Raw genomic sequence first — 13,197 nt, forward strand, 5'->3', positions numbered from 1 at the left:
GAAGTTTTAACTTAATAGATGTTAAATTGAAGTAATAATTTATACTCTGAAAATCTGAACATTATAAATACCATAATTATATTATAATTTATAATGTATACTATAATATAGTTTACATGATTATTGATAGTAACTTTATTTATTTTATTTATTTCAATGTACCTACGTCAACATTGAAAAATATTATCTACATAGAGGTTTAGATAATATAACTTGTGACGTATTATTATTTGAACTTATACATAATGGACTTCTAATTGTATAACTATAATGTATATTGTATATTAGTATCACAAGATAACAAATTCAAAAAATGAATTTGGTAGGAATTATATGACATATTGATTGTCGATAGAGAGCGCAGTTGGAGAACACCCACGTTACACCCTTTTAAATACCATGTACAATATTAATTATAAGTGTCTAAAATATTTAATACTTGAATAATAGTTATAAAATACACATCTACACCGTGTATACTCAAAAACAGGGTACACTCATAACTCAAATGCTCGTATAAGTCAATATCCTTTACATATTTTTGAATTCTATTTGCTGATCATTAGACTAAACTGTTGGTTCATAAATTCTTATCACTTACAATTTTTAACTTTTCTATTTTGTGCATGCCCATGGGCATCAACTTTGTCCATGTATCATGTTTTTGTGATACTCGGAATAGGTATATATATACATATAATAATAATATATAATATATAAATGGGTGGCCCAAACAGAAAGAGTTAATTCAGCATAACGATCAATAATGTATTAAAACTTAAACTTTTAAAAACACTCGGAAAAAAATGTAATTGTGTTCATAGATATATGAATATATATATATATATATTCGACTATGACTAAATTGGTTTAGTAAAACTATACATGAATCCAACACGATTACATATAGCCTCATATCTCAATGTATAGATATAAGTATGGTCGTATCTTAACAGTGACGTGCAGATATTTAATAGTATAATATAATTCTGAACCATACAATAAACAATGGTGTGCTAAGAAACTAATCATTTGATTATAATATAATACAATATACTTTGTATTTTATATTTTGATGTTATATAGATGAGTAAGATTTTTCTTAGATTTCAAGACAAATTCAAAATCCAACTGGTGCTTCCGAATAGTATGTTCTCTGAAACCATAAAACAAAATATTAATGAAATTATAGATCGTGCAGATGTAGATATAACGGTTTTGGTAATTTATTGGTAGGTATGTAATTTGTGGCAAATCACTGATTATCGTTTGTTCATTTTACGTATTTTACTTTTACCAACTATTTCAAAAAATGCATACCTGCATCGTTATTGCTTAAATCGTCGTGTTACATTTTTTAGTAAATATTTTTTTATTTATTAACATAACTATGAGTTCAAACAAAAAAATTAAATTAAAATGAATGTTTCATTTATTAATATTTAATACATCATGTACTTAGATAACAACAAAAATCGTGATCTTATATTGGCAAATTTAAATATTTTTATTAGAAACTGCACAGCCAACTCTAAATTAAATATTTAAATTATTACCTAAGATGGTTCAAATTTTATACACATCACTTCACTAGGTTATAAAGTAAGGCTTAGCCATGGCTTATGGGTAATCGTGTCCTAGTATCCTAGATTGGACGTGACAATTTTCTGAAATTTTGATATCCATTTTTGGATCAGTTATTGTCTAAACTGCTAAAGAATGATTAATCCGTAATCGAATTTCTTCTAATTAATTTTTCATTAAAAACAATAAATTAAACGATCCTCGACTGTCTCACAATGAGAAGGTACCTATACCTAATGTAAATATTCCTAAAATATCTAATCAGTAATATGCATTATTTAACATGATAATAAATATTAAGAATGACTAATTAACCATTTGCGTTAATTGTGTATAATAATATTTCACTAGTGATTTGGGCACACATTTAAAAAAATGTCTACCGTAGACAGTTTGAGCACAAATAATGTGGTGTCCGTGTAATAATAAGCGTAGGTATTCATCCAAAAACCATAATATTAGTAAAAATGTGTTTTATATCTTTTTAACTAATAAAATATAACATATTATTTTCGATTTTGAATTATTCTAACCTAACCACACTTTTGTTTCGTTTAATTTTTAATTTTTTTTTTTTATAAATCGTAACGTTTATTTTTAAGTATATATATCATACTAACATAAGTGACATATAAAAGACTTACGTTGTAAATCGTTTGTATTCTATATTTTATTCTTGTTGATTTTGCAGCTCCTCGACGTATTTTTGTCTTCTCCTCCTCGCCTCCTTGTACAATATCTGTGCCAACTTGAGCCTCGCCCTCTGCTTGACGGGCTGATCAGTGGCGGTCACAGGACTTCCATCTTCAACGACAGCGCTTGCTACCGGAAGTTCAGCGGCCGTGGTCTTTTGATGAGACCCGGAAACGTGAGAAACAGCGGCAACTGTTTCACGGATTTCCGGTACTGCTTCCGACTGATCCGACGACTCGGACTCAGACGACGGAGGCCGGACCACATTGGACTTTTTCCACTTGCGCAGCGTCGCAGCCGTGTCCCGTGATTCTTCATTTCTCGAAGGCCGTCGGAGGTGGTGGTAGAGGTGCTGCTGGTGATGGTGGTGATGATGGTGATGGTGTTGTAGTGGAGGTGGATTATGGTGGTGATGATTACGTTGGAGCTTCGTGGGCTGCGGTTGGGTATGCTGTTGCTGTTGCTGTTGATCTTCGCGGCTTGGATGTTGTTTATTTTCGGGCTGCTGGTCCTCTGCTTCCATGTGCACGAGTTTCTCACGCACTTTGTCCAGCACCTCATTTTCTATGTTGAAATAAAAGCTTATTATTCTATCAGTTTCCAAAAATGACAGAAGGTATCATTAATATAGAACTATTTTAATATTTAAAAAAATACTTTTGATTCTACTATAATAAGCTACTAGGTACAATTTAATTTTAGTTTTCGTACATAAAAAATTAAGAAATCAGTAAGATGATTTATGGAAAGCATGTTATGTGTGATACGAATAACGTAAAACGCTGATGATTAAATGTTAAAATATTTAAATTAGGGACTAGTATTACGGTTTAATAAATAAATAATACAAAGTACAATAGATAAATTAAAAAAAAATTGTTTTATATTAATATAAAAAGTACATAATATATAATATATTATCACTCATAATAATTATTACATTTTTGTATTTGAAAATTATCGGGGGGACTATTATGGGGACTATTATTATCAATCCCAATAATAATAAATAATAATCGAGTTTGCAGGTTAACAGGTTTATCATTGATTTTAAGCTTGGTACCTACCTATTAGTTATTTGAAAACATTTCTGAATTTTAATTTATATTCACTATAAAAAGTAAGCCTGGGCATTAACGAGTTAAAAAGTTAAAGTTAAGTTAATTTTAACTTTTTAACTTAACTTTTCAAAATTTAATTTTCATTAACTTATTTTTGTTGATGTAAGCTTAATAAATAACGAGTTACTTTTAATCAAATCCAATTCCCTTAATTTATAATTAATTAAATAATAAATATAATAAAATTATTATTGTTGATATATAATATTGCATAAACATTTAATTTTTATTATTTTAAACCATATTACTAGCTGCTTATAATATATTAAACAAAAAATTATAACTTTTCACTTAACTTTTAAATTAACCGAGCTTCAAAAAAATAGGATAATTATTAACTTTAAACTTTTTAAAATGTTTTCTATCAACTTAACTTAACTCAGTTAAAAGTTATCATTAACTTGCCCCAGCTTGATAAAATGTACCTACTTTCAAACTATTTCTGAACACCTTTAAATTAATTTTTTAAGTAAAATACTATCAACATTTTGCAAATCTTAATATTTTAAAATTTAAAACAAATTTTCAATATTTTAATGTATTTTTTCCGTCTCTCTGTACTTACTGATTTTAAAATATGATCACCAACAGCTAATTAATTTAATCAACAGTTTTTAGGGTACATCGTAATTAACTTGTTTGTCTGTATATTGGCAGTTTATAATTTAATCCATTTAATTAAGTTTTATTATGAAGTATACTATGGAAAAATATAGATGCATATAATTACTATTAATATTACATAATGGTATTATATAAAAGTGAAGTGTATGGTTTTGAAGCTGTTAGATTTTAAATTTTGCAATTTATCACATCTTTAGTTTCGGAACAACATTTTAATACCTACTTATTTGTTTACAATAATACATAAGAAGAATAATGCCATTTTATATTGGTACCAAGAAAAATAGATAATAATATGAAGTGACAAATTTAAAATGTGTTAAATAATAATGATTATAAAAGAGAAACTTAAGACACTAATCAATAAATGTCTACATAAGTAAAAATATAAACAGTTACATTTTTCACTAGACAGAGGCTGACAACGATAAAATCACACTAATAGTTTAAACTTTAAATTATTCATTTGATAGTTAATTACTATTATATATTGAAGATCCATGTTATCAACTATCATGAAACAGAACTATAGAATTTAGAAAACCATCCATAACTTTTAAATCATATTATGATAATAACATTATAGTATAATATAATTATTATTTATTCGGAAATAGAAAATAAACGAAAAACGTGTTGATTTGATTGCCTGCCTAATAATGATAATGAGCATTTAAAGTTTGTTTCATACAACAATTTGTAGTTATTGAACTCAAATCTAGTGTTTACTCGTAAAATGAATTAAATTTTCGGAAAACAAGTTCGTCGTGATCGATAAACTATTATTATACTATCGGCCTTGTCCATTCGGACGCGAGAGCTCGTCATTAACAACCACCCGCACTACACGGTCTCCATTAAGTAACTATAATACAGGTACGTGCATAGTGCGGTTCACTAAATCCCGCCACGCGAGTGCTTTATTTATTCAGTCTTTTGAATTATTAAATGCGACCGGATTGGTATAAGGGTTTTATTTACGCCCCGGACAAACGGGGGCGGGCGGGGACGTGGCGGAACCGTCGATTATCATTTTATGTTTATCGCTGATCTATATATATCTACTACCACCACTATGCGCATAGTATATACTTCTTGTATGTATTATTGTTGTGCACGTGGGAAGTGTATATATATTATAGGTGCTTACACAGATTTGTACTTTATACGTCTATAACTATACGATTATATACTATCTACAATCATGGCACTATATATAGTCTCTATACTCTATATTACAATAATCTCAACGTCACTTATCAGAGTGACTTTTTATATTTTTTATCACTGAACGCCAACGGTAATAGGTAAATCGTGTATGTTGTACATTTTGAAGCGTATAGTATATAGTGTATACAAATATAAAAGCGTTACAAGAGCATTATCTAGAATTAGAGCCTTTTGTTTATGGTTTTATATTGTGATAAATGTTAACAATCGGTATTTGTTATGTCCACAGTCCATACTATCGCGACCAAAGGAATAGCCGAATTTTATCTTCGTCGGATATTTGACACATTTTATTACTATATATAGATTATATTTATTGTACCGAATGCGAGCAACGTTGATATATCAAGGATTTTGGATCCATATAAGTAATACAGTAATATATAACAATAATTATAATAAAAACAGCGAGGTACATTGTTTAAAAATCTTCTTGCTTGATCGATGACAGAATAGATGGATAGAAATTAGGTATCGCGAGGTATTTATTACTAATCCGAGCCCTAGTTATTACCGTAATTTGCTCATATTTTTAACATAGTGTAAATAAAGAAACAAATGTAGTACTAACTTAAACCATTTTTAATTTTTTTTGAATGTGTGTCTGAATAGGCACTGCATCTGAGAGTATTTGAAAAAATTAACGCGTTCTTAAAATGGAAGTGGTAGCCTCACTAAAATCTAAAAATCTTATTTGTTTGATTAAGTTCATATTTTAACCACTATGTTCTTACGTATAATATGTCAGATTTTACACTTAATTTTAAAGTTATACCAAAAACAAGTTAAGAAATGCACCCTGCGAGGGTGCTAAATAATAGATTTCTAAACGTATTTTAATAAAACGCAATAATTAATATTATACATCTATTTACAATTTATGTACAGTAACTGCAGTCAATAAATAAATACAAATCAACGATATATATCAGAAATCGTAACTATGTGCTGATAATAAATAAATAAAAATCGAAAATAAAGGTACAACAGCAATCGTAACTATGTAGGTAACTAACGGACTGACGGAAACCAACGTGAATATACGGAGTGCTTAGAAGCCTAAACTGGAAAACTTTGAAATATGTTTGATAGCAGTTTGATTAAGAAAAATGGGCCACTTGGTACAGATTTCCAGTACCAAATAAGCATACAAATGCGTCCCCTGAGCATCAGTATTATTTCAGTCATGTTCGGTCTTACCCGTGAGCTTTTTCTCCACGATTTCGAACACGGAGCTCGGAACGTCCGTCTGCAGTTTGCTGTCTGGCATTATATGTCTCCACTTTGCCAGTGTGGTGTCCATGCACGTGTAATCGTCGTCGTCATCGTCGTCGACACCGCCACCTTGCTTCTTCCTGTTGACTAACTGAAACATTTTTCGACGTTCTTCGGTCCGCTCGCGTCTCAGCTGCGTCTGCGAATATCATGGGGACGATTATTACTATTAGCCATTGGGGACGGTGGTTACATAGGTGTATCGGATTCCTAGTGCTCCGGTCACGTCTTTATCGACGTTTAAGTGCGACTGTGCACCTAGTGCTGATAGGTAATGGGGGGGAGGGCAACGGGGAATAAGCCGCCTCTAATAATTCCGGTGCGCCGTAACTCCGCACGGATCGTCGCCATTTTATAATATATCACCTTAACTCCGCATACAAGGTTTTTTTTCGACACCTTAACTCCGCATACGAAGTTTTTTTTAAACACCCTAACTCCGCATAAAAGATTTTTTTTGACACTAACTCCGCACATATTTTTTTTAATGTTTAAAATATACAAAATACAATACATATTATTAAAGTTAAATAAAAATAATATTAGACTGCAGGTAATACTAGGTAATTATAAAATATAAAATTAATAATAATTAATGCATACAAAAAAAATCGTCATTGGCGGTATAAAATGTATCTAACAAAAATTATAATAATTAATGCATACAACGAAAAATCGTTAAAATTATAATGTAAGTTAAAATAAGTTAAAATAAAATATTATTAAACGAAGCCAAACTTTTTACAAAACTATATCTATCTATTTGGTTGTTATTATATAATTCGATTTTTTTATTTATAAATTGTATATTATTTTTTAGTTTTCTTCTAATTATCCTACTTTCGTTATTATTGGCAGAATTCATTCTTATATAAGAATCCGTCTGCATAGCTAATAAATGTTTAATGAATACAGCAATATTTGGATGTGCTGATGTAAATAAATCACCAAATTTGGCGTGAAAAGACTCACAGTTGTTTGTAGTTCTCTCCAACGTCGCTTCTTTTTTGGCCCAAATACTGGGTGGAAATGTTGCATCGTTTGTTATGTATGTTTTTTCTAAGTATGTAATAATTTTTTTAATTCGTGCATCTTTGGGTTAAAATATTTTTAGAATGCGGAGTTACGGTGCGTTCGTTTTTTCAACCATGCGGAGATACGGTGCGTTTGTATTTTCGACCGTGCGGAGATACGGTGCATGCGGAGTTACGGATTCACAAAATATTTTTATTCATGCGGAGCTATGGTGCGTCCAATAATTCATGTTTGAGGACCGAGGAGTATACAAGTACACTTAATGTCATTTTACACATTGTACTATTGAAACGAATTGATATTAATTATTATTTTCAAACTACTTCGCTTCCAATTTATAAATTAAATTTGATTATAAATATATCGCTATAGACGCGACATATTTTTAAAGTCTATACTTTTAAATTTTTTAACTTTGTACCCAAAAAGTCTTGTTCTTTTATTCCAGAAATAATAATGTTTTTATAATTTTTATTGTAATTTAATATTTTATTATTATTATAGTTACCTATATTACTATTAACATTGGTGGTAAGTATAATATTTTTCTTTTTTTTTAAATTAAAAGCACTTTAATTCAATTAATATAATATCATACTTCATACTACTATATAAAATAGAACCCCCTATTTTGTATGTACGCGCATAACTCAAAAGTACCCAACGGATTTTAGTACAGTTTTCACTTATCAATAGTTCTAGATTCAGGGGAGGTTTTAATGTTCAATTTATTCGTATAACTTGATTAATAAAATAAAAAAATTATTTGTGCCATACATTCGTATATACTTGATAGCATAAAATTATCTCTCCGTGAACAGATTTCTCTTGCGCAGTGGCGCTTTTATAAGATTTCAAAGACAGTGTTATTACAGTATTTATACTTAATTTATAACCTTGGTTCAAAATTATGTTATCTTTAAATGATTCTTTAATGGCATTCAATTTAACATTTAGGCACTCTGTTAGCAGAGTGAAGTGTAAACGTAAATTTATGATATTTTACAGTCAAAAAATTAGTAATATACTTATTATATACATACTCGTATATTATATTATACAATAATAGAAGTTCAATGTTTAAATTTGTATTAATGTATCAACTTAAGAGCTAATTTTTTTTTATTAAGTTTGCAATGTTAATTCCTTAATTTATTCACAATTTCCACTCTTTCATCGTATGCTGTATGATACTATCATGATGTGTTCTATGAACAATGAGCATTAATCGATTTCTTCCACCATTCTGTATTCCATATTATTCACAATTGTTTTAATTCACGCAAGCAGTTGTCCATGTACAATTGTATAAATGTAACATTGAATTTTGATCGTCTGCATAGATTTCTGTTTTAATTAATAACCCCCTTACAATGACCGAGTAAACTTTCCATAAGACAAACTTCTTATTATTTAAGCCCAACTAAGCAAGTGAAAACATTGTTTTGAATTTTGATCACATATTAAACAATCCATGAATGGTTGTCCAAAATGATTAAGTTTACCTAAATTAAAACTGAATAAAATATAATTAGCATATGATGATAATAAACACGTATTGAGACATTTAGAACCATAAGGTGCTGATTTATTATAAACATCTTTATGAATTATAATTTTAAAATTAATTTTACCAGAGTTTTTTAATAAAATAACCACCTAAAGCGATCCCCCTCCCACGTTAGCACTCTTCATGCGCCACTGGACCTTGTGGCTAATACAAATACTACAGTATTGAATTTCGTTTTCATGCTTCAACCATACGAACATTCAAATTCTATTTAATGTTTTTAAATGCATCTAAAATTTGGAATGAGAAACCATTTGTTTAAATAATTTAAATACTTAATGGTTATGTGACGATTTTATCAAGGAAGTAGATACATCATAATTTCAGGAACCTGTAAATAATATACAAATACCTATAATATGATAATGTATGTGCTTCTACATTAAGCGCTTCCTTAGCTCGTTATCTTCGGGTAACGGACTACGCGTTTCGTTGGACTCGAAATTATGAGGCTCCCAAATATAATATAATATACGTTTACAAAAAACTCATTTCGCTAGTATGTCGTCACACTGCGCATCACACTTAACTTGCCCGCAAATAGCTACCCGAAAATAGTGTTACAGTTGGTGGCCACAGATTCCCATTTAGGCAGGACAGTAGAAGATATCGCCGTTACCTGATTGTGAGTTACTTAAACCGATTTCAATAGCAATTGAGTTATTATAAAGTCGGTCATATTGACCACGGTTTCAATTCGACAATCGCAGTTCACATTGTTTAAGGTAAACTAACAAAGCTAATAATATTTTTCGTTATTAGTTAGTTTTCATGGAATTAAAACGATGACCGTCAGTCGTTTTCTTTGCGTCCTTCACTTTTTCCGATTTTTCTCGACTTAATAATAGATTTAGAGTGAAGTTGGCGAGTGTGTCAAGTGTTGATCATCGCAAAAGACTTGAAGAGTCTAGATAAGTCTAAAAAAAGTCTAAGAAATACAGTCGTCAACGGTCTTTTTTTCTCGCCTATCGTGTAACCCAATTCTCGGTTAAAACCGTTTTCACATCGCCATCCACGACTCACGAGTGCGTACTTATTATTAATAGTGGTGTGCTGGAGGGCAGTGATACGAAATAATTCCAGCGGAAGGATTTTGGTAGTGTATTATTATTGCTTATTGGTGTATAGTATATTTTATAAACAAAATGGTATTATAATATTATATTATTTGTGAGCTACATAATTTTAGGGTCTGGACAAACACGTCGCCCCTTCCCATTAGATTACTATCCGAGCCCCGAGGACGGCGCATGTAGGTAACGAAGTAAGCCGCACACAATAATGTTGGGTAGGTACCTACTACATATATTATTCACAGGTTCCTTATTGTAGCCCTATTTTAGTGGGAATATACCGTTATTCATACACTATTTCTATAGTTATAAAACAATTAAGGTTATTTAGAATTTATTGTAGGTAGGTACATACATATTGTATGTACGTGTATCTTAGAAAAACTTGTAAAATTCAAGTTATTCCTTGATAAAATATTTGCGTTATTCGCGGTCTGTTGATTTTTATTTAAAAAAATAATTAATAAATACGGATAAATTTAACTTTATAATATTTAGTACCTATTATTTAGAATAAATTAATACATGTATTATAAAATTCAAAGGTAAGAATATAATTAATACCTATATTTTTTGAAATGTTTAAGCTTTACTTCAAAATATAAAAACAAATTTTCCATGTGGGGCCCGGCCCTGGATAATATTCTTCCCTTTAAATTTAATTATAGAACAATTCACTTTAATATTAAATAAAATAGGTATAAGTGAATTATTCTGAACGTTAACTGTGACACGTGCAGGTTTCTAAGACAGAAACAACAGTACAGCATGTGCGGGTATGACTTCTTGATAATATTTAATTTCATAACATTTAGAATATAAGTTTATATTATGATAAGTCCAAGAAGGGTTCAAAATAATAATATCATTAAAAGTTAATATTTATAGCCATTCATTTTATAAACATAAAATATAATATGGTCATATAAAAAAATGTTATACACCTACTGGCGTTTTGTATCGTTGAGTTATTTTGTGTCATATAATATGCCTGAAAAAATAATAACAAGTTACTAATTCATAATCAAATTAATATTATGTTTTAAAGAAACTTTATCCAATATATATATATATGTATATATTTGTCCACCGACTCTGCATACCGAGATCTATGATATTGGCTGCTTTTTCCCAACGTAAAGTGCATTAACCTACATTAGTACATTGTCATACTTTCGAGCTTATATATATATATATATTATTATAATAGTACCTGTCTATTCAATATATGGAATGAGACAACGCCTCGTTAATTGCCTCAATCACCCTAAATTCTTGGACCTAGCTCCAAAAATAATATTTATATTTATAATGTAGATACATAGTATTGAAAAAAATATAAACATCAATGAATTGCTTGGAATGGATTTTGTTTTTGCTTCCCCATAACTTTGTATTAAAAATGTATAATGGCTTCAAAGTTTGAAAAAGTAGCTTCCACTTTACCAAACAAAAGAATTACTTCCGGATCCATAACTCACCTACAACGTCACTAAAATCATTTTTGAGCTGTACAACTTTTTTAGTCCTTGGTTAGGTACTTGGTTGAAAAATAATATTATTTTATATCTTGGCATAATACTGAAGCACCAATATTAATTCTAAGACTAAAATAATTCACTAAGTTACTTCGTTGTTGAAAATTGGAATTATAACATTCGCATTTCATTACAGTTTTTTTTTTATGCGATTATCATTAATTATGCACAACACATTACTTTATGTAATATTATTTAACTTCGACTCTCCAGCACCATACTGGACGCAGGCCGGGTGGTTTCACTTACTTTTAGGTCGTTGTTGGCTTCCCGGAGTGAAGACGTGAGCGAGGCCAAGTAGTATATGATGAGGATGAGAAGCAGCAGCAGCGGTATAACGATTCCCGGTGACGCTATGTAATCGAGGACTCGGTGCACAAGTGGGTTGGGCACGGCCTTCTTGATCGAATTGGTGAAGATGTGATAGATTTTCTTGTACTGAGAGAACGGGCCACAGTGCCAAGATGGTTCGATCCACACGATGGCGTAGCCGACTGGCAGCACGCACAAAAACAGCATGGTGAGCAGGAGGCCCAGGTAGAAATTGTTGCTCCGGCTGGCCCGGAACACGACGTCGTGTGGCACGTTACATGTGAGGACTGCCCACGACCGCACGTACATCATGATCATCAACTTGACCACGTTGATGATGGGCAGTCCGGGAGAAAAGAACATGCCCATCCACACCATACCCTGGTTGTTGACCAAGTGCAATATGTTCTCGGCGATCTTGAAATCACCATACTGCGGGAACCGCTTCTCTAGGTTCCAGCACCAGCACCGGTTCATGTACCTCACGAACACGGCACGCGCAAAGTCCACGAATATCGTCGAAATAATCGTCGACACCTTATAAAAATAATAGTAAACAGCTTGTTTTAAATTGGTAGTTGGATTAAATCACTTAGGAGTCTAAAAGACTTGAACAAGTTTAAACACAAATTAAAGCAGTCAAAAAACCATCGTGTAACATCATTCGAAATTAAAATCTGTATTCAATACTAAAAACAATCCATAAATGTACAAATATGAAAAATTAATACAAAATATATAAACCAAAACGTAAAGCAAAAATTCTATCCAAACTCACTAAATATATTCATATACCTTTTTTCGGTCTCAGACCCATGTCTTAAATGCAATTAATATTTTAATAATTTTATTTTGGCACAAGTATTTAAATAACAATATTTTCCCAGTTTACCGACCCAGATAGTGAAACTAAACACATTTTTACATCGACGGTTAAATATAATTTAACATTCGGGATAAAGGTGAATATTAAATAATAAATTAATACAGCAATTTAAAATTTTTAACACAAGTATTCAAATATATTAAAATAAATAGTGATTAAAATCATTATTAAACTCAAATAAAACATATAAGTAACTAAATATAAAATTATCAGGTTTTTAAAGTTCTTTCAACCTAAATTATTGTAATAATGTGTC

At 30.4% G+C, this 13,197-nt stretch overlaps 1 protein-coding gene across 2 annotated transcripts in view; it reads right to left on the reverse strand.

The window, feature by feature from the left end:
* Positions 1-279: 279 nt before the first annotated feature.
* Positions 280-13,197, reverse strand: part of LOC111026876 (transmembrane channel-like protein 3) — a 57,540-nt gene continuing 44,622 nt past the window's right edge. Inside the window, exons 12-15 of one of the 2 annotated variants that reach the window (XM_022305054.1) lie at positions 11,993-12,592; positions 6,453-6,666; positions 2,229-2,841; positions 280-1,156 (exon numbers count right to left, since the gene is read on the reverse strand). In XM_022305054.1, the coding sequence (XP_022160746.1) occupies positions 2,255-2,841; positions 6,453-6,666; positions 11,993-12,592 (1,401 nt within the window). In that variant the 3' untranslated portion in view covers positions 280-1,156; positions 2,229-2,254. Of the gene's footprint in view, positions 1,157-2,228; positions 2,842-6,452; positions 6,667-11,992; positions 12,593-13,197 lie in introns of those variants that run through there. The other variant, XM_022305055.1, reaches the window with a different exon arrangement.

This window comes from Myzus persicae, unplaced genomic scaffold, assembly GCF_001856785.1.
Source record: "Myzus persicae strain clone G006 unplaced genomic scaffold, MPER_G0061.0, whole genome shotgun sequence".
NCBI classification, from domain to species: domain Eukaryota; kingdom Metazoa; phylum Arthropoda; class Insecta; order Hemiptera; family Aphididae; genus Myzus; species Myzus persicae.